This window comes from Pollicipes pollicipes, unplaced genomic scaffold, assembly GCF_011947565.3.
Source record: "Pollicipes pollicipes isolate AB1234 unplaced genomic scaffold, Ppol_2.1 Scaffold_2555;HRSCAF=2994_pilon_pilon_pilon, whole genome shotgun sequence".
In the NCBI taxonomy this organism is placed as follows: domain Eukaryota; kingdom Metazoa; phylum Arthropoda; class Thecostraca; order Pollicipedomorpha; family Pollicipedidae; genus Pollicipes; species Pollicipes pollicipes.
In genome coordinates this window covers 30,591,388-30,613,877 of record NW_023596136.1, presented here as the reverse complement: position 1 = coordinate 30,613,877, position 22,490 = coordinate 30,591,388, and the positions used below count along the sequence as shown (strand labels likewise).

Here is a 22,490-nt window from a genome sequence, read left to right as displayed (position 1 = left end):
CGTGCCATGTGGCAGCCAGGTGCATCCACAGGAAAATAGTCACATTTCCAATAGCCAGTACTAGCCATGCCGTCAGCGATGACATGTCAAAAATTCAACATCGGAATGGAGTTCTTACAATGGCGGTTAGCTGGGCTAGGTTACAAACATATTGTGAACTTACCTGCTTACCTGAACTTAGTAAGTATTACGAATTACGATTGTATTTCCCACAAACAAGCAAAGCAAACATCCACTTCACACGACCCAAGACCCAAGTACACGACCCAGGTCAGTAATGACCTGGACTCAACTGAACTGAACTCTGAAGGACCGAACTAGAGATAGGCATACAAAAGCGCCGAACGTCGTTTTCCCCAGGAGGCCTTGACTCATCTCATCAGGTCACTCTATGACGGATTAGGAGTCAAAACAGGTTTTCGCGCTGCGTAGAGATTAAAGTGCTGAGCATCTTTTTAACCGCATTCCAAGACAATTAAATTGGTAGGTCAAAGTCTCATTTGGAAGTTGCGTGGAAAAATTATTGAAATAATCCCAGGGACGTCACACTTTGCGATGTATCCTCCACATATGAGACGAGACGACCTTGCCACCATTCCTGCTTAATTCATATAGCCCCAGCAATAACATGCTTACGGCTGTTTAAGAGGCATTGGATGAGGGGTCAGGTAGGAATGATTTCATTGCTGTGACGATTGATAAAGGCAAACATGGCTTGCCCTCGGCTTTGTAGGTGCCAGAAAAACTCCCGCAGATTTTAGCATAAGATATACGTTTGCATGATGCCTGTACCATGTCAGCCCGTCTGGTTCTTGGCTGAGATTGGGCAAAGTTCTGTTCAGAATCAGCAATACTGAGAGACTTAACATCTGTTGGCGTCACAAATTGGGTAAAGGAGAATAAACTAAAACCGGAAGGCAGCTTGTCAACACGACGTTAGCAAACCCGCAAACACCCAGTTACGATGCCAAGAGGCCTGTTGAAAACCAGTGCCCTCTGTTGGCACGAGGACGTTACAAACTCGGAGGCTGCTGTGGGCATAAGCTTAACAAGTTCAAATAATGTTTTCACCGCTCAAAGCGTGCCGCAGAGCTGCCCTGTGTGTGCCTACCGATAACGAAGTTTTGCTGGAACATATCCAGCGGCGTGCGGGACCAAAGGCATCATGCAATCAGAAGGTAACACAACACACAAATGCCATCGGCATAGACATGTTGTAATACCATCAAAACGTCTTTAGTCTGCCTCAAATTATGAAAATAATTTTAGGTATGAAGTAGTTGAACCACGGCCAGATGGGGTGCCCAGAAAATACCAAATTATCTTAACATTTCTCTACAACATTTCTGCTGTTAATCTTGACGACTCTCCGTTGAGTCACTTCAATTCCCTTCGGCAGAGTCAATGGAATCTGGGCCCCCAATGGCGATGGTATTCAAGACCAGCATCACTCCAACTACCATGACCTCGTGAACGATGTTCCAAAACAAGACATGTGCGCCCCTTTGTTGACAGCCGTACGTCAATACGATGATTTCAGGCGAGCATTAAACGTTCAGGCGCGGACACGTTTTGTTCTTCTCCACTGGTGACCGGACTAAAAGTCTGCGTCTCCCATCAATGCACGCCATGAACGTAATTTGACGAAGTCACGTTTCTTTGTCCAAAAATAAAAAAAAAACAAATTAAACGGAAAACGTCTTGCAGAGCATGGCTACGATGAAAACGGCCTTCCCAATAAATTTGAAATCATGTTCTGAAATCCTCTTCCCTAGTTGATCTGCAAAAAGACGGCTCAGCTGATCGTTTATCTATAGCTTCACGGCCGCCCCATATCAGCTCAAAAACGTGCCTAATAAGGTTCATATAGTGGTTAGGGCTGAAAGCTGAGTCGTATTTTACTCTGCTCATCGGCGTTGATGTTCGAAACAAGCTTCAATCTTCAGCAATATCCAGTGCGTCAAAACCGTACAAGACCTGACAAACTACACTTCGCAAAGATAGCTTACAGATGCACACGGTGACATAGACGAATTTCTTTACATTAATGGCAGCGGTATCCAAGTTCGGACGAGAGCTGGACGCCCCGCTTCGACCCGTCATTCCTCCTCACCATTTATGCTCACACCTTGCAACAGGCAATGGACGGGAACATCAGTCGTGTGTTCCGAAGCAATCATCCCATGATCAGAGATGACCCACCTCAGGACCAATCAGAGCCGGCTGTGACGTCACAGTCGCCGTCGGCGCTAGGGAGCATCTTGGGGTGGGGAGGGATGGCCCCATAACTTGTCCTATCCACGGTCGAAGGACATCGGCTTCACTATATAAACCAGCACCGGCCGAGACAGGGCACCACAGCAGCTGCACCTCCTGACTGGCACCACCTCCCGTCCCACACACAATACTCAACATGAAGATGGTGAGTGTCACTACGGGTGTTGGTTTCCTCTAAGCTGAATACGATGAAGGTTTTAGATGGCACAGCGATGTCGCCATTTATACCCGGACCTGGGCCGAGGGAGACCATTAGTTTGGTTGCACTAGAGTAAAACCAACATTAACAAACATCCACCATTTCCAAACCCTTTCCAACATGTCAAACATTGCCAGGATCAACTAAAAAAGGATACCTTAGGCAGAGAATGTCACTTAGTGCCTTCATAAATTTCTGTAACTCGGTCCCTTCGAACGATTACGAGCCAACCACACGACGTACACGTCTCCTTTTTTACTCACAGCTGGCTCTTCTGGCGCTGGTGGCCGCTGCCGCCGCCGACTCGCAGCCTCGCACAAGTTACGGCGCCGCCCCGGCCGTGCGTACCGTCGCCGCCCCCCTGCCCCTGGTCCGCATCCTCGAGTCGTCCAGCACCAGCGACGACCAGGGCGGCTACGCCTTCCGCTTCCTCTCCGAGGACGACATCCAGCGGCAGGAGGAGGCGGCCGACGGCACCGTGTTCGGCTCCTACAGCTACATCTCGCCCGAGGGCGTGCCCGTCAGCGTGCGCTACGTGGCCGACACGCTGGGCTTCCGGGCGGAGAGCGACGCGCTGCCCACGCCCGTACCCACCGAATACCCGACGCCCGAGGTGCCGTCCACCGAGGAGGCGCCCGAGGTGCGCACCGTGCAGGAGGGCTACTCGGCGCCGGAGCGGCAGGTGGTGCGGGCTCAGCAGCCGGCCGTCGAGTACGAGCCCGTCTACGAGTACGAGCCCGTCTACGAGTACCGGCCCGTCTCCCAGTGAGACTGAGCACGGCCTCGCCGCCGCCTGTCCATCGGAACCGCCTTCGCCATTGACCGACGCCATGTCTGGAGACACGCTACGTCTATTTATGTGTGTGTGTGAGAGAACGGGACCAAGTCACCGCTGTATTTAAAATGTGACTCATCTGTGTATATGAATACATTTCACTTGAGCTATTTTAACATGGTATTGTTGATGAATGACTGTTCCACTGTAAAACGGTACGCATCAAAGGCCTTGGGTCCTTGAGGAACGGTTCACCTTGTCAATCCATTACATGGATAGGTCCCAAATTACTTGAGATAATCCGAGGCGGCACAAAGACTGTTATAGACGGAAAAGCAGTCGCCGTAATCAAATGTTTGTTTTCAGCACACCATTTAATGCAGCGAAAAATAAGTCCAAAGGTTTGTTCGGCTTCGTTCTGGCGAAGCAGGCTTTCACGTGAACCTAGAGCCAACAATATTGACTCTGTGCGATCTGTTCAATGGTTAATACGCGTTCGGGTGGGTCAATTTGATACCTTTTTTCTTCACGAGACTAACTTCCGAACGACGTGGAGGAGCAATGCCAAGCTCTGTTTAGCGTAGGTAATTGAACAGGAAATTCTTCGGTATTCAAAATTACATATGCCTCATAAGACCGATAATCTGCACAGGGCAAAGTCAAAGCCATACCAAAGCTGTCAGCGTCGGGAATTTCTGAAGGGAGCTTTCAAAATGATGCAAGGACAGAGTTTTACACGAAATAATGCCATTTTGAGTTTCATACAAATAAAAGGTTGAATGTTCCATTCACCGTCGGGTATGGATAAAGGAAAGACCGATAACAAAACCAAACTGCTTTTCTGGAAAACTACCTTCATGCTGTAGTATTTGGCGCTATTCTAAATCCCTCTATCATAACGTCAACAAACTGGTTTCGACTACTTCATAAACGTCCGGAGAATTCACTGACAGAAAATTTATTCTTGCTTTGAGGAACATGCCGCCGGGGATAGATCATAACACCTATTGGAAGTTGAAATACACAAATAAACTCGAGGAATTATGGTCATTTCAACCCTCTAAAACTCAGCAAGGTCACGGGCCTGATTCAACCGGTCGCCAGGTCGTGTGCTTTAAGGGAGTGACCCACATTTGTATGAGGTTTTGAGCTGAAGTAGTCATCTTAAAGATCATTTGGTGCAATTCACAGCCCTCCCCATATTAAGACCTAAACCGTTCTAGTGTCTGAGCTATACGCCTGTAAAAACCGCAAATAATCTCGTCCAGACTACTTCAAAGTTACCCAGGCATCCACGACGTAATGTTAATGCCGTTCAAATCCTGTCATTCCATTGGCCATGCGGCAATCAAGAGCATGAGAAACATAACTGTCGAGCTGCTCATATCTGGCGTTCGTGGGCAAAATTTCCAGACATAATGGCCATCAATTGACTCTCACTCAACGCTGTGCAAGGTGTGATGGCGTCATCAATCAATGGTGTGCTAAGGAGCATAATTACTAAACAGAAATTGCATTTTCTAGATCAGCCTTTTTCACTTAAAAGCATACGAGTTTGAGTGCGAGCGTTTTTTTTTCACGTGAAAACGTGAGCAAAGTGAACTCCTTTCATCGCGAACTGAAAACAAATGTTTATAGCATTATATTAAGCCAAGTCATAGAAAATCAACACACCAAATGCCATTAATCGCTGGCGTATTCCAAAAAGACTTTAACACGCGTTGGGGTGGGGGTGAAACTGACCCTCCGAAGGTTTTTCTGGAATGGTTTTCGAACGGCGCGGCGCAGCCACCGCAAATTTTGCATGATCGTAGATAATTGAATACCGGATCATCTGACATAAAAAAGTTAGATGTACCTGGTACGTTCACTGACGTATGATAGGTCAAAGTCAAGCCATAGTTTCAGCGAAGGCAACTTCCAGGGAATCATTCAATCTGATCCAATAACGGAGTGTTAGGTGAGGCCATACATCTCTGAAATACTTTCTTAGGCAACACAACAATTCAATAAAAAAATTGCATTGACCAAAGGTCAGATCTTAAGGTCAGACAAAAGTGAAAGCCAACCCGTTTTTTTACTCTAGAGCATGCTGTATGGGATAGCTTTTAGTGCCCATTTCGAATTTGCTCATAACGGGAACCGCATTATACACCTTCCACAGACTTCATGAAGGCCAGCATAGGTCACTGACCTAGAATGACCAGGTCAACATTTTGTTTTTAGGAGCATACTGCCTAGCGTAATCCTTGTCGCTTATCCAAATGCAAACCCAAAGCAGTCTTGTTGGACTTTCGTCACTATGACCTTCAAAAGGTCAAACAAGGTCACTGACCTTCGATGATCACGTACATTTTTGCTCAGAACAGTTATCTAGGTTTTAGAAGCTCTTTGGAGACCAACCTGAAATTTAACATCGCTTGACCTTATTTGACCCGAACATCATGATCTAGGAATGTCAGACTTTGACCTAAGTGAGTTCAGGTACAGGTCAACACACCGTCACTTTGGTGCCTCTAGTCCTCTCAGTCCCTGAGATCTCAGGGAGGGGGGGGTCAAAGTGACACCCCACCCCAGCGAATGGTAATCAACCGGCCACCCGGGTGCGTGTTAGTACTACGTTAAAAGTTTGCTTTCATGACCTGTTGCCTGAAATTTATCGTTTCCTTTTTTGACAACATTTTATAACTTCGGACGTGGAATACTGCATTCCAAGCTGCTCTACATAGTCACGTACGTGCCCGCCACGACAACCTACCCAGGACCATGGGGAAGACGTTGGATGGGAACGATGATAGCGGCCCTGAATCGCAATCAATTCCGATCAAAGGTAACGCATCTGACGACCCGTCGAAGCCGCCTGGGGCGAGTACACCAGGTAGGGGGAGGGAGAGGGAGCGACCTCATAACTTGTCCTGACCAGGGTCGACAGGCCACCGTCTCCACTATATAACCCAGCACCGGCAGGGACAGGCCATCACAGCAGCTGCACCTACCGACGAGCGACAGCTCCCCTCCCCACATCACCATACTAATCATGAATATGGTGAGTGTAAGTGTCATAAGCTCTCTCTGGCCTTAACACGAATCTTGGATGGTGAGGTACTGAAGTTAATGACATACTGACCTGCGTCGAGGAAAAATGGAGCACTTTTACACAGAAATCAAGAGGAAAAGTAACGATAGTCTATTATCATTTCTGATTTGTCACACATCGCCAATATCAAACAAAGAGCGAATGAACTATGCATTAGATGTCATTTTAACCTTCTCTCCAGAGATTTCCAGCCATCATGTAGAGGCAATGATTATGTCACCGTCTGACACTCCCGTCCCCTAAATTATTTACAGCTGGCTCTACTGGCGCTGGTGGCCGCCGTCGCCGCCGACTCGCAGCCTCGCACCAGCTACGGCCCCGCCCCGGCCGTGCGTACCGTCGCCGCCCCCTGCCTCTGGTCCGCATCCTCGAGTCAACCAGCACCAGCGACGACCAGGGCGGCTACGCCTTCCGCTTCCTCTCAGAGGACGACATCCAGCGGCAGGAGGAGGCGGCCGACGGCACCGTGTTCGGCTCCTACAGCTACATCTCGCCCGAGGGCGTGCCCGTCAGCGTGCGCTACGTGGCCGACACGCTCGGCTTCCGGGCGGAGAGCGACGCGCTGCCGACGCCCGTGCCCACCGAGTACCCGACGCCCGAGGTGCCGTCCACCGAGGAGACGCCCGAGGTGCGCACCGTGCAGGAGGCCTACTCGGCGCCGGAGCGGCAGGTGGTGCGGGCCCAGCAGCCGGCCGTCGAGTACGAGCCCGTCTACGAGTACCGGCCCGTCTCCCAGTGAGACTGAGCACGGCCTCGCCGCCGCCTGTCCATCAGAGCCGCCTTCGCCACTGGCCGACGCTGTGCCTCGAGACAAGCTACGTCTATTCATGTCTGCGTGGGAGAACGGGACCAAGTCACCGCTGTATTTATGGTGTGATCTAATTGTGTACATGAATACACTTCATTTCCGCAATGCCAACACGACGTTGTTTAGTGGTTGCTGGTGTTCAAAGGTAGTGAGCACCGCGAGCATTCGGCTTGCTGAGGAAGGCCTCAGGGATTCAGAGATGACGTTAAGAATGGATACCTTCTTATTGCTGGAAAACAGTGAACATCAAGATATTTTGATTCCTTCCTTCCTTCTGCTTGTCCACTCAATAGATTGGAAAGCCGGCGACTGGTTGGGACGGTGGGAGCCGGGAGCACGGCCTTTGCGACAAAGATAAGGAAGTACAAATTCTTTGCATCGCAGGTGGTCGTGTTCTCATCTTGGTAAGAGACTTGTGTTCGACGCAAGTTTTTGGGGTCGGCTCAGGACTGGTATCAATCATATCGCATGCAACGTGGGCTAGACTGCACTGAACCTGACAGGTGACAGACTGCACGTGCCATGTGGCAGCCAGGTGCATCCACAGGAAAATAGTCACATTTGCAATAGCCTGTACTAGCCATGCTGTCGGCGATGACATGTCAAAAATTCAACATCGGAATGAAGTTTTTACGATAGCGGTTAGCTATCCTAGGCTACAAACAAGTTGTGAACTTACCTGCTTACCTGGACTTAGTAAGTATTACGAATTACGATTGTATTTCTCATAAAAAACAAAGCAAAAATCCACTTCACACGACTCAAGTCCTCCAGTCAGCAAGGAACTGGACTTAACTAAACTGAACTCTCAGCAACCGAACTGGAGATAGGCATACAAAAGCGCCGAATGCCGTTTTCCCCAGGAGGCCTTAACTCATCTCATCAGGTCACTCTATGATGGATTAGGAGTCAAAACAGGTTTTCGCGCTGCGTAGAGCTTAGAGTGCTGAGCGTCACTTTAACCACATTCCAAGACAATTAAATTGGTAGGTCAAAGTCTCATTTGGAAGTTGCGTGGAAAAATTATTGATAAAATCCCAGGGACGTCACACTGCGATGTATCCTCCACATATGAAACGAGACGACCTTGCCACTATTCCTGCTTAATTCATATAGCCCCAGCAATAACATGCTTACGGCTGTTTAAGAGGCATTGGATGAGGGGTCAGGTAGGAATGATTTCATTGCTGTGACGATTGATAAAGGCAAATATGGCTTGCCCTCGGCTTTGTAGGTGCCAGAAAAACTCCCGCAGATTTTAGCATAGGATATACGTTTGTAGGATGTCTGCACCATGTCAGCCCGTCTGGTTCCTGGCTGAGACTGGGCAAAGTTCTGTTCAGAATCAGCAATACTGTGCTTGCTGCTTAGAAATTTAAATAAAGAACATTGTGCTCGTAGCGCAAAAATATTTATAACCAATGCTGCATGCTGTGCATTTGAAGATACTGAAAAATGACGTCAATTTGCCTACGGCATGCTGGGTTCTACCATGTAGCCATTCCCTTTCAGCCACATGAATCACCGCCACAGCATTGTCAGCAAAGATCCGCTTTCGCTTCAGCTCATGAAATGTCCAAAGAGTGTGGTTCAGCTTACGAGTCAAAGCGGCATTTTTCCTAGCGGGCCAACTCAGCTCACGACTCGCCCCCAAAACCTATTGACTCAAGAGCCGATGCATGATTCAGCTCGAGTCGAAATAGGCCTTCTTGGTACACACACATGCGCACACACAAAGCATGAGTGGAACATCGCATACGTAATGATCTGCACCTCATGTCTTCGGACCGAACATACAGCCCTTCGAATGAATATTATACACACGGCAAACCTTCACACGTCTTTTGGTTTACCATGCGGGGAGGAGACTTAACATCTGTTGGCGTCGTCACAGATTGGGAAAAGGAGAGTAAACTAAAACCGGAAGGCAGCCTGTCAACACAACGTTGGCAAACCCGCAAACACCCAGTTACGATGCCAAGAGGCCTATTGAAAACCAGTGCCCTCTGTTGGCACAAGGGCGTTACAAACTCGGAGGCTCCTGCGGGCATTAGCTTAACAAGTTCAAATAATGTTTTCACCGCTCAAAGCGTGCCGCACAGCTGCCCTGTGTGTGCCTACCGATAACGACGTTTTGCTGGAACATATCCAGCGGCATGCGGGACCAAAGGCACCATGCAACCAGAAGGTAACACAACACACAAATGCCATCGGCATAGACATGTAATACCATCAAAACGTCTTCATTCTGCCTCAAATTATGAAAATAATTTTACGTAGGAAGTAGTTGAACCACGACCAGATGGGGTGCCCCGAAAACAACAAATTATCTTAACATTTCTCTACAACATTTCTGCTGCTAATCTTGACGACTCTTCGTTGAGTCACTTCAATTCCCTTCGGTAGAGTCAATGGAATCTCGGCCCCCAATGGCGATGGTATTCAAGACCAGCATCTCTCCAACCACCATGACCTCGTGAACGATGATCCAAAACAAGACATGTGTGCCGCTTTGTTGACAGCCTTACGTCAATGCAATGATTTCAGGCGAGCATTAAACGTTCAGGCGCGGACTCCTTTTGTTCTTCTCCACTGGTGACCGGACTAAAAGTCTGTGTCTCCCATCAATGCACGCCATGAACGTAATTTGACGAAGAACCGGTTTCTTCGTCCAAAAAACAAAACAAAAACAAATTAAACGGAAAACGTCTTCCAGAGCATGTCTACGATGATAACGGCCCTCCCAATAAATTCGAAAGCAGGTTCTGAAATCCTCTAGATGCTTACAGATGCACACGGTGACAAAGACGAATTTCTTTACATTAATGGCCGCGGTATTCAAGTTCGGACAGGAGCTGAACACCCCGCTTCGACCCGTCATTCCTCCTCACCATTTATGCTCACACCTTGCAACAGGAAATGGACGAGAACATCAGTCGTGTGTTCCGAAGCAATCATCCCGTGATCAGAGATGACCCACCTCAGGACCAATCAGAGCCGGCTGTGACGTCACAGTCGCCGTCGGCGCTAGTGAGCATATCGGGGTGGGGAGGGATGACCCCATAACCTGTCCTGTCCACGGTCGAAGGACATCGGCTTCACTATATAAACCAGCACACACCGAGACAGGGCATCACAGCAGCTGCACCTCCTGACAGGCACCAGCTCCCGTCCCACACACAATACTCAACATGAAGATGGTGAGTGCGACTACGGGTGTTGGGTTTCCTCTAAGCTGAATACGATAAAAGTTCTAGATGACACAGCGATGACGCCATTTACACCCGGACCTGGGCCGAGGGAGACCATTAGTTTGACTGCGCTAGAGTAAAACCAACAATTAATAAACATCCACCATTTCCAAACCATTTCCAAGATGTCCAGCATTGCCAGGATCAATTGACAAAAGGATACCTTAGGCAGAAAATATCATTTAATGCTTTCATAAATTTCGGTAAATCGGTTTCTTCGAACAATTACGAGCCAACCACTTGACGTACACGTCCCTTTCTGCTCACAGCTGGCTCTACTGGCGCTGGTGGCCGCTGCCACCGCCGACTCGCGGCCTCGCACCAGCTACGGCGCCGCCCCGGCCGTGCGTACCGTCGCCGCCCCCCTGCCCCTGGTCCGCATCCTCGAGTCGTCCAGCACCAGCGACGACCAGGGCGGCTACGCCTTCCGCTTCCTCTCCGAGGACGACATCCAGCGGCAGGAGGAGGCGGCCGACGGCACCGTGTTCGGCTCCTACAGCTACATCTCGCCCGAGGGCGTGCCCGTCAGCGTGCGCTACGTGGCCGACACGCTCGGCTTCCGGGCGGAGAGCGACGCGCTGCCCACGCCCGTGCCCACCGAGTACCCGACGCCCGAGGTGCCGTCCACCGAGGCGGCGCCCGAGGTGCGCACCGTGCAGGAGGGCTACTCGGCGCCGGAGCGGCAGGTGGTGCGGGCCCAGCAGCCGGCCGTCGAGTACGAGCCCGTCTACGAGTACCGGCCCGTCTCCCAGTGAGACCGAGCACGGCCTCGCCGCCGCCTGTCCTTTGGAACCGCCTTCGCCACTGACCAACGCCATGTTTGGAGACACGCTACGTCTATTTATGTGTGTGTGAGAGAACGGGACCAAGTCACCGCTGTATTTATAGTGTATCTCACCTGTGTACATGAATACATTTCACATCAGCAATTTTAACATGACATTGTTGATGAATGACTTCCGCTGTAAAACAGTGGGCATCAAAGGCTTTCGGCCCCTGAGGGAGGGTTCATCTTGTCAATCCAGTACATAACGAGGTCCGAAATTGCTTGAGATAATCTGAGACGGCAAAGAGACTTTTATACACGGAAAAGCAGCCGCCGTAATCAAATGTTTGTTTTCAGCATACCATTTAATGCAGCGAAAACTAAGTCAAAGGGTTTGTTCGGCTTCGATCTGAGGAAGCATGCTTTCACGTGAACCTAAAGAGCCACAATATTGACCCAGTGCGACATGTTCAAAGGTTAACACGCGCTCGGGTGGGTCAATATGACACCTTTTTTTCTTCACGAGACTAACTTCCGAACGACGTGGAGGAGCAGTGCCAAGCTCTGTTTACCTGTAGGCAATTAAACAGGCAATTCTTCGGTATTCAAAATTACATATGCCTCATAAGATCGATGATCTGCACAGGGCAAAGTCAAAGCCATATCATAGCTGTCAGCGCCAGCAGTTTCTGAGCAGAGCTTTCAAAATGATGCAAATACAGAGCTTTACACGAAATAATGCCATTTTGAGTTTCGTACCAATAAAAGTTTGAATGTTCCATTCACCGTGGGTTACGCATAAAGGTAACCCCAATATTAAAACCAAACTGCTTTCTGGAAAACTAGCTTCATACCGTAGTCTGGCGCTATTCCCAATTCCTCTATCACAACGTCAACAAATAACTGGTTTCCACTTCGTAAACGTCCGGGGAACTCACTGACTGAAAATTAATTTTTGCTTTGAGGAACGTGTCGCGAGGGATAGATCATGACGCTTATTGTAAGTTGAAATATACAAACAACCTCGAGGAATTGTGGTCCTTTTAACCATCTAAAACTCAGCTAAGGTCACGGGCCTCATATGAACACGAGTGACTGCTTGCTAGAACAAAAACAACTATGGTAAAGCTGGTTGGGTGAAGAGGTCACAGGGGAGTTCAAACATCAATTTTGCGTTTGACCTTGTTCGACCGGAAGGTCACAGCGTAAGAAACTTCGCTTCTGACACAAGTGAGTTCACGTACATCCCTACCTACGCTATAAATTTGCCGGTTTTACCTCTCTTGGTTTTCGAGATATCCGCGGGAGGGCTTAAACTGACCCGCCCCGCGCCCAAGTGCATTATATTCAACCCATCACCAGGTCGTGTGCTTTAAGGGAGTGACCGACATTTGCATGACGTTTTGAGCTGAAGTAGTCATCGTGAAGATCATTTGGTGCAGTTCACAGCCCCGCCCTTATTAAGACCTAAACCATTCTAGTTTCTGAGCTACACGCCGTAAAAAAGCGCAAATAATTTCGTCCAGACTACTTCAAAGTCCCCCAGGCATCCACGACGCAATGTTAAGACCGTTCAAATCCTGCCATTCCATTGGCCATGCGGCGATCAAGACCATGCGACATGTAACTGTCGAGCTGCTCATGTCTGGCGTTCGTGGGCAAAATTTCCAGACATAACGACCATTAATTGACTCTCACTCAACACTGTGCAAGGCGTGATGGCGCGATCAATCAATGGCGTGCTACGGAGCATACTTACTAAACAGAACGATTAGTTTGGGCGCGAGCGTTTTTTCAGGTGAGAACGTAAGCAAAGCGAGCTCCTTTCATTATGAACTGAAAACAAATGTTTTACAACATTATACTAAATCATGTCATGAAAACTCAAAACGCCAAATGCCCTTAATCGCTAGCTTATTCCAAAAATATTTTGATTACCACGCGCTCGGGTGGGGGTGAAACTGACCCTCCGAAGGCTTTTTCGAAATGGTTTTCAAACGGCGCGGCGCAGCCACGCCAAGTTTTGCACAATCGTAGATAATTGAATAGCGGATCATCTGACATAACACATTTAGATGTACCTGGTACGGTCACTGACGTATGATAGGTCAAAGCCAGGCCTTAATTTCAGCGAAGGCAATTTCCAGGTACTCGTTCAATCTGATCCAATAACGTGTTCGATGAAGCCGTACATCTCTGAAATACTTCCTTAGGCAACACAGCAATCGAATAAAACACTGCATTGAGCTAAGGTCAGATCTTAATGTCAGACAAAAGTCAAAACCAACCCGTTTTTTACTCCAAAGCTTGCTGCATAGCATAGCTTTTGGTGCTCATTTCGAATTTACTGATAACAGGAACCGCATTATACACCTTCCATGGACTTCATCAAGGCCAGGATATGTCACTGACCCAGAATGACCCAGGTCAACATTTTGTTTTTAGGAACATACTGCCTGGCGTAATCTTTGTCGCTTATTCAAACGCAAAACTCAAAACAGTCTTGTTTCATTTTGGTCACCACGACCTTCCAAAGGTCAAACAAGGTCACTGACCTTCGATGATCACGTAAATTTTTGCTCAGAACAGTTATCTAGGTTTTAGAACCTCTTTGGAGACCAACCTGAAATTTAACATCGCTTGACCTTATTTGACCCCAACATCATGATCTAGGAATGTGAGACTTTGACCTAAGTGAATTCAGGTACAGGTCAACACACCGTCACTTTGGTGCCTCTAGTCCTCTCAGTCCCTGAGATCTCAGGGGGGGGGGGGTCAAAGTGACACCCCACCCCAGCGAATGGTAATCAACCGGCCACCCGGGTGCGTGTTAGTACTACGTTAAAAGTTTGCTTTCATGACCTGTTGCCTGAAATTTATCGTTTCCTTTTTTGACAACATTTTATAACTTCGGACGTGGAACACTGCATTCCAAGCTGCTCTACATAGTCACGTACGTGCCCGCCACGACAGCCTACCCAGGACCATGGGGAAGACGTTGGATGGGAAGGATGATAGCGGCCCTGAATCGCAATCCATTCCGATCAAGGGTAACGCATCTGACGACCCGTCGAAGCCGCCTGGGGCCAGTACACCAGGTAGGGGGAGGGAGAGGGAGCGACCTCATAACTTGTCCTGACCAGGGTCGACAGGCCACCGTCTCCACTATATAACCCAGCACCGGCAGGGACAGGCCATCACAGCAGCTGCACCTACCGACGAGCGACAGCTCCCCTCCCCATACCACCATACTAATCATGAAGATGGTAAGTCTAAGCGCCATAAACTCTCGCTGGTCTAGACACGAGCCTTGGATTGTGAGGTACTGAAGCTAATGACATACTGAGCTGCGCCGAGGTAGAATATGGTCCTTTTACACAGGAATCAGACCGTAAACTAAGATGGTCTATCACCATTTGACATGTTACACATTGCAAACATCAAACAAAACGCGGATGAACTATGCGTTAGATGTCATTTTAAGTTTCTCTCTAGTGTCTTCTAAGCCATCATGTTCGAGCAATCAGCATACCATCGGTAATGCTTCCGTCCCAATTACTTTTCACAGCTGGCTCTACTGGCGCTGGTGGCCGCCGTCGCCGCCGACTCGCATCCCCCCACCAGCTACGGCGCCGCCCCGGCCGTGCGTACCGTCGCCGCCCCCCTGCCCCTGGTCCGCATCCTCGAGTCGTCCAGCACCAGCGACGACCAGGGCGGCTACGCCTTCCGCTTCCTCTCCGAGGACGACATCCAGCGCCAGGAGGAGGCGGCCGACGGCACCGTGTTCGGCTCCTACAGCTACATCTCGCCCGAGGGCGTGCCCGTCAGCGTGCGCTACGTGGCCGACACGCTCGGCTTCCGGGCGGAGAGCGACGCGCTGCCCACGCCCGTGCCCACCGAGTACCCGACGCCCGAGGTGCCGTCCACCGAGGCGGCGCCCGAGGTGCGCACCGTGCAGGAGGGCTACTCGGCGCCGGAGCAGCAGGTGGTGCGGGCCCAGCAGCCGGCCGTCGAGTACGAGCCCGTCTACGAGTACCGGCCCGTCTCCCAGTGAGACTGAGCACGGCCTCACCGCCGCCTGTCCATCGGAGCCGCCTTCGCCACTGACCGACGCCATGTTTGGAGACAAGCTACGTCTATTTATGTCTGTGTGAGAGAACGGGACCAAGTCACCGCTGTATTTATAGTGTGACTCATCTGTGCACATGAATAAATTTCACATCAGCAATTTTAACATGGCCTTGTTGATGTCTGCCTGTTCCGCTGTAAAACGGTGGGCATCAAAGGCCTTCGGCCGCTGGGCAAGGGCTCATCTTGCCAATCCATTGGATGTGAAGGTCCGAAACTGCTTGAGACAATCTAAGACGGCAAGGAAACCTTCTTGGACGGAAGAAAGGAAGAAAAAGGAAAGTTGCACCCAACACAGAAAAACACATCACGAAACCATTCAATACCGTACCTGCGGTAATCATACGTTTGATTTGAGTATAGCATTCAATGCAGCAACCACTAAGTCAAGAGCTTTGTTCGACTTCGCTGTTGTGAAGCATGTTTTCACGAGGACCTACAAAGTTAACAATAGTGATTCAATGCTAACTGCTGAAGGGTTAATACGCGTTCGGATGGGTCAATTTCACTTCCACAGTTTTGTCCGACAATAGCTTCCGAACGGCGTGGCGCAGCAATGCCAAGCTCTGTTTGGCTGTAGGCGACTGAACAGCCAGCTTTTCGGCATTCAAAGCTACACATGCCTCAGACCATCGATAATCTGCACAGGTCAGCGTCAGGTCATAGCTGTCAGCGACAGCAGTTTCTTAGGAGAGCTTTCAAGGTAATGCAACGACAGCGCGCTAAACGAAATAATGCCGTTTTGAGAGGGTTTCAGAGGCAGGTTGAAGGTTGAACCATTGCAATGACCTTAGGTCACGCGTTAGGGTAAGACCAAGATAAAAACCAAACTGCTTTTCTAGATAACTAGCGCCATGAGGTAGTTTTTGGCGCTGTTCCAAATTCCTCTATCACAACGACAATACATGAATGGTTTTGACTTCATAAACGTCCGGGGAATTTACTGACCGAAAATGTTTTCTTGCTTTGCAGACCATGTCGCCCAGGAGAGATTTTGACCCCTATTATCATCTGAAATATATAAATAACCTCGAGGAATTTTGGTTATTTTTGTCATCTAAAAATCAGCTAAGGTCACGGACCTGATATAAATACGGATGGCCTATTGTTTACGAAAAACGACTGGTAAAGCCAGTTGAGTGAAGAGATCCGAGGTGCGCTCGAGCATGAATCTTGCGCTCGACCTTGTTTGATCCAAAGGTCACGGCGTAAGGAACCATTTTGACACAAGTGAGTTAAAGTACATCCCTGCCTACTCCATGAATTTGTTGGCTGCACCTCTCTTGGTTTTCGACAAATCTGTGGGAGGGGTCAAACTGACCCGCCACGCACGCGAGTGTATTATATTCAACCGGTCACCAGGTATCGTGCTGTACGGGAGTGTTCCACATTTGCATGAAACTTTGAGCCCAAATCGCCATCTTGAATATACTGAGCTCAAACAGCCATCCGAAATGACAGGCATTTCGGGAGAGTTTGAAGGAGGCTGTGGAAGACATTAGTGGCGCCCAGGGGTGGAACTTCGTTACATCTTAAGGGAGACATGGCCCTTAAATGTCGAGCGCCCCCCCCCCCCCGAATGTTGGACTGGGCCCCTTTGTATTTGGCTGAGCCCTCGCTATACTTTGCTCGCCCTCACATGCGAAACTTGACTCCCGATACCAGTTCTTTTCAGTTCTTTAAAGCAAGGAAAATTCAAGATTTTGTGGGGAATCACAATTTGGTATTAAAGAGGACAATTACGCAACACAATACCCAGTAGCTTACGTAAAACGAAACGCACAAGTTGCATTTTGTCAGTCGCTGACGTCACAGTGAATGTGCGTCATTGGGGCCTAACGACGCTTCTGAGACTATATGGCGACGCCTGCCTCTCATCCAGGCAGAAAGGGCGGGCATCACTGGGAATCAAACCCAACAGTGAATGGCTAAACGCAAAAGCGATAGCCTGTACACATTGTCTACTTCGTAATGCTACTCGAGCGACATGTCAAAACGCGAATAGTGAAATGTTGGTGGTCGCAGCGGAAGGCGGCAAAACTAATAAAATTGGTAGATTTTTGATGCAACAGTTTCTTGAAGAGAAAGATATGGCTAACTCCCTAGAGCACGAGCGGCATGTTTTGTGTCGTTAACATGAAAAAAGTCCGATAATGTGCTGCACGTTTTGAGGTCTTAAAGGAGCGAGAAAATTTCTTACATTCAGACCGTGTCAGATGCCCAGGTAAGAAGACCGGACATCTCATACACGACCGACGCAGCAACCCGTCACTGACGCAAAAAGATCTCTTACCCGCACGGGGAGTCCAATGCCTAGCTGTCGCCGAGACACCAATTCGACTCATCGACTCCTGCCTACTGGTTGAAACGGTGCGGAGGGTCCCTCGTTCGGTCTTACGACCTCTGACTGGCACAAGTCGCTGTCTCATTGTGAGCGCAGATCACTGCACCATCATTTTTCACGTCTCATGTCATTAGCAGGAGGGCCCTGAACAACGCAGAAGGCCTTTTGACATTCGAGGCCCCGCTCCTGTCCCTGTTCAGCAAATGCGCCCACGGTCGACTCTGGGCTTATTGCCAACACGGAGCCTTGTTGGGCACCGTCAGCCTTTGACCAGCACACGGGTCAGGCCAACGCACGCTTTTTCGGGTCAACACTTGCAGGCCCGGCCCTACCCCGACTTGGGAAAGAGACCCCATCGCCAAGACCGGCGCGGGACAGTGTTCCGTATTGCCTACTGGCTGATGTCCCTTCATCCCCGGCCTGCCCTTCGGACCCTTCGATCGCACCCTTGACTGTCGCTCCCTTGGGACCCAAAGGGCTACTCGGCACCTCGCAACCTAAGACCTGGGGTAGATAACATGCCCATGTCCTACTGATAGTGGCACCCTTGGTTCCTTGAGTAAATAAAAACATGGATACATTTTTGTGCCCCCTTGATTTTGACACCACTTGAAACTGAAGGGCTTGGTGGCCTTCGTGGTGCCTCGCTAGAAGTGGGCGCCTCTTCAAAATACAAGACGTGGTGCCCGAAATGAAGCCATCGGATATTTCTTTGGCGATATGTCCGACTGAGAATTTCGTCAGGGTGGTAGGCGTAAAAGTTGGGCAGTTCCTGATTTTGGTGCCCTTTGAAAATGAAAATGTGGAGAATCTTTAAATGACCCGTTTGGATTGGCTGCCTACTTAAATTAAGGTTATGGTGCTCCAATATAAGTTTTATCACGTCGGGTCGCGCAGTATAGGCAAGCACCTCTAACAGAACTCTTTTGCTATTTTGAACAATTGCATGAATGAGATTATAGCTAACCAATTACGGGGCCGGACCAGGTTTATCCCCTATACTGGTGGGGGTTAGCGATCATACGCATAGCTGTCATTTACCTAAATGAACGAATAGCTGAATGATATTCATTGAGAAGCAACAACTTAATGACGATAAAGAAATTACACCATATACAAACCGGGAGCCTACTATTCCCAATATGCAAAGAATCTCTATCGTAAACCTATCGAACCAAAAATTTAGGCCATCTCTCACGCATCATTAAAGGCCTTCATGAACATGCCTACTGAAAAAAGTTGAAGAGCATGACTTGTGTGTCACCCGGGAGAAATCGCTCCACTTTTTGTGACACCATTTCAGAGCTTCAGACGTGAATGGACTGGTACGCCGCAAGTTACGTCATGCGGTCAAGCACATAACCAGCAGCATGCATTAGTAAGGATTGTGGAGAAGTGAAATCAGAACGTCCGAAGCGAAATCAATCCCGATCAGGGACGAACCATCGGACGGTCCGCCCCACCCGGCTGACGGGTGGCCGGGGCCGCGGGCTCTGGCCAGAATCCAGGGGGCGGGGGGAGGGAGCGACCTCATAACTTGTCCTGACCAGGGTCGACAGGCGCCGGCTCCACTATATAACCCAGCACCAGCCGGGACAGAGCATCACAGCAGCTGCACCTACCGACGAGCGACATCTCCCGTCCCCATACGGCCATACTCATTATGAAGATGGTAAGTCTGAACGACTTGTAAGCTTTCTCTGGTTTAAATAAGACGGAACGTTTTTGACGCCACTGAATCTACTTACACCATGGCCTGCGCCAAAAGGCAACTGAATTCGCCTGCACGAAAACCTAACGCACACGGAAGACAGTCTTTGACGAGTCTAATTTTCTGGCATTGCTAAGTTCAATCATAAAAACGCGGGCAGTGTCCAAAAATTGTTACTCAAAACCTCCGAAACCTCTCTTTAAGCCGTCATATTTGAGAGGTCATCCGATCCCGTCTGACACTTCCGTTCCCTTGTTATTCACAGCTGGTTCTTCTGACGCTGGTGGCCGCCGTCGCCGCCGACTCGCAGCCCCGCACCAGCTACGGCGCCGCCCCGGCCGTGCGTACCGTCGCCGCCCCCCTGCCCCTGGTCCGCATCCTCGAGTCGTCAAGCACCAGCGACGACCAGGGCGGCTACGCCTTCCGCTTCCTCTCCGAGGACGACATTCAGCGGCAGGAGGAGGCGGCCGACGGCACCGTGGTCGGCTCCTACAGCTACATCTCGCCCGAGGGCGTGCCCGTCAGCGTGCGCTACGTGGCCGACACGCTCGGCTTCCGGGCGGAGAGCGACGCGCTGCCCACGCCCGTGCCCACCGAGTACCCGACGCCCGAGGTGCCGTCCACCGAGGCGGCGCCCGGGGTGCGCACCGTGCAGGAGGGCTACTCGGCGCCGGAGCAGCAGGTGGTGCGGGCCCAGCAGCCGGCCGTCGAGTACGAGCCCGTCTACGAGTACCGGCCCGTCTCCCAGTGAGACTGAGCACGGCCTCGCCGCCGCCTGTCCATCGGAACCGCCTTCGCCATTGACCGACGCCATGTCTGGAGACACGCTACGTCTATTTATGTGTGTGTGAGAGAGCGGGACCAAATCACCGCTGTATTTATGGTGTGAACTATCTGTGTACATGAATACATTTCACTTCAGCGAGCACTCTCAATGCCATGGGTATGGTCATAGTAGAACAACCAGCTACTCTAACGCGCCTAGAGGACTTACAATGAATCTAGAGAGTGGAACTGGGGGCTGTTACGGAACGAAGTCACGTAGGACGTGTGAATCTTGTAGATTAATGGGACATTTCACTCAAATCCCCCTCAAACACTAAGCCTACTCCCAGCACAAATACAAAAGTAAAAACACTATAAATGACCACTTTTCAGGCAGGCTCGAAGGGCGCATTATCCAAACGTAGTAAATGGGTGAATGGCTGAGTGAAAAAGCCAGTGAATGAACGCGTGTGAGAGTCTTTCAGTACAAGCGACTGGGTGCTACGAAGCGGACGAAACATGAGTGATGGAGTGGCATCATCTCGAGCCATTGCGTTGCGTCACGCGTTGACAGCGTAGTATTGCGTACAGAGTTCTCACCGCTGACCTCGATTGACTCGGCAGACAGCATCAGCATATTCTATAACACAATGTCTGACTGTGCTGACTTTTCCGAGAGCTGAACGACGCTAACTTTGAACCATCTGTCTAGGTAGCACACAAAATATGCGCAAGCTTCCTTCGCTCAAAGTGAAATTTCGCGACGAAAATATAGCCACCTCCACCTAATCCACAAATTCGGCATTTCGTTCACGTCATCTCTCCTGGGTTTGACGTCACCCAGCTGTCTCAGAGATGAGTCTGGGCCTCGGGCATACCACCTCTCACCCCCGCGATTACAAGCCCTCTGGTTCCCTGCCCACCATTCTCAGTGCACAGCTTTCCTTGCACGTACACTTTTGTTTTTCGGTGCATGGAAACAGTTCACCAAAAGCAATCCTGCCGTTCAAGTTGAAAGGTTCGATTTACGTCTGCACAACGAAAATGCGATCACATCTCTGGCGTGCGTGGAAGCCTGGGCCGGCCGGACTCCCATGGCACGTTTACTTATCACACCCTCTTAGGTTCCTCTGCATCAGTAACGCTCTGCCCACGTCCGGAGCGCGCGGCTGGGTTCGTCCTCAGCCTGCCTTCTAGCCTTGGCACCGCAGCCGGGAGGGCAGCTCACGTGGCGGGTGACGTGTGTTTACAGCGCGCTGCCGCCTGAATCTGGCGCCCCGACCACGTCATAGTCTACACGTGCCCTCAAGCATCGCTGGTCGAGATGAAGCTGTCTTGTAACGCTGACTGTGACGTCTTACACTTGCGGGACACGTTTTCATATTGTTGCTCTGCTCACTTGTTGGCTTTGCGCGAGATGCGGATGTGTGTGCGGGGTGGGGGTGGGGTGCGGAGGGGGATGCCCTTTTGAGTGTGTATTCTATGCCACTGCGCATGTCGCATGTTTCCATCTTTGCATGACTAGGGTCCATGAAAAGCCCTCTTGGCTTGGACAGTACCACGGGGATGGGACCCCGATGTAACAATAAGTAAATCAGTGAGCAAGTCAACAAGTGAATGAATTCGCCCATTGGTGAATGACTAAATTAAATGAGCGAGTGAGCATTCGATCGTAGCGAGCAAATGGGCGCTGTATTACGATGTAGGGCAAACTATTCTTAATGAACTATGCGCATACAACAATACCATCTGTTCACTTAAACGATATCGTTTCTTGTAAGTCAGATCATGCAAATCTGGACATGAATACCCGATTTTCAGGTCATGCAAGAGTTTTAACAGGCGGTGAATGGCAGAATTCGAGGACGTGAGGTGGGTTAGTGCAAATAAATGGTGGGTTCGAGACTCTCCGAAAGCAAACGTTTCGCCAAACGGAGCCATCTTCACCATCAGGTGTCATGCCATGCAGTGGTACGAGGGTCTGAATATCCCTGAACAATACCTGGCTGACAGACCGGAACAATATTATCTCAATTACGACCATGTGGTTGGCGTGCGTCAGTGTTCACACATTACGCCATGCTTATCTACGGCTGTACCCTCAAAGCCAACAAGGTTTAATCTTTGCGACTAAATGGCACGTGACCTGTAACGTTTGTGAACCACTGGTCCAGCGGCCCACACTGGCTTCGAGCCAGTGTAGGTAGCGCAAACGCAAGTTAGAATTCTCCCCATTTCTGAGCAGGAACACCGTACCAGTAATGCCAAAACGTCGCTCTGATGATCATACGCCTCACTCAGACCCGTAGCCGCTCTGCGCATGTTCCCATGAGATGGACAATCAAATAGGAAATAAATGAAGCAAGTAA

The 22,490-nt window shown here is 49.9% G+C and overlaps 4 protein-coding genes across 4 annotated transcripts; all 4 read left to right on the top strand.

Annotated features, from left to right (window-relative positions):
* Window positions 1-2,398: 2,398 nt before the first annotated feature.
* Window positions 2,399-3,407, top strand: LOC119106152 (larval cuticle protein 16/17-like). The gene is made up of 2 exons (XM_037229752.1): window positions 2,399-2,422; window positions 2,742-3,407. The coding sequence occupies exons 1-2, from the start codon at window positions 2,414-2,416 to the stop codon at window positions 3,243-3,245; spliced, it is 513 nt and encodes a 170-aa protein (XP_037085647.1). The 5' UTR covers window positions 2,399-2,413; the 3' UTR covers window positions 3,246-3,407.
* Window positions 3,408-10,321: 6,914 nt separating this feature from the next.
* Window positions 10,322-11,328, top strand: LOC119106160 (larval cuticle protein 16/17-like). Its single transcript, XM_037229766.1, has 2 exons — window positions 10,322-10,356; window positions 10,677-11,328. The coding sequence occupies exons 1-2, from the start codon at window positions 10,348-10,350 to the stop codon at window positions 11,160-11,162; spliced, it is 495 nt and encodes a 164-aa protein (XP_037085661.1). The 5' UTR covers window positions 10,322-10,347; the 3' UTR covers window positions 11,163-11,328.
* Window positions 11,329-14,415: 3,087 nt separating this feature from the next.
* LOC119106166 (larval cuticle protein 16/17) lies at window positions 14,416-15,338 on the top strand. The gene is made up of 2 exons (XM_037229778.1): window positions 14,416-14,439; window positions 14,742-15,338. Exons 1-2 carry the CDS (start codon window positions 14,431-14,433, stop codon window positions 15,225-15,227), a joined length of 495 nt encoding a protein of 164 aa, XP_037085673.1. The 5' UTR covers window positions 14,416-14,430; the 3' UTR covers window positions 15,228-15,338.
* Window positions 15,339-19,308: 3,970 nt separating this feature from the next.
* Window positions 19,309-20,265, top strand: LOC119100178 (larval cuticle protein 16/17-like). The gene is made up of 2 exons (XM_037223291.1): window positions 19,309-19,317; window positions 19,622-20,265. Exons 1-2 carry the CDS (start codon window positions 19,309-19,311, stop codon window positions 20,105-20,107), a joined length of 495 nt encoding a protein of 164 aa, XP_037079186.1. The 3' UTR covers window positions 20,108-20,265.
* Window positions 20,266-22,490: the final 2,225 nt, after the last annotated feature.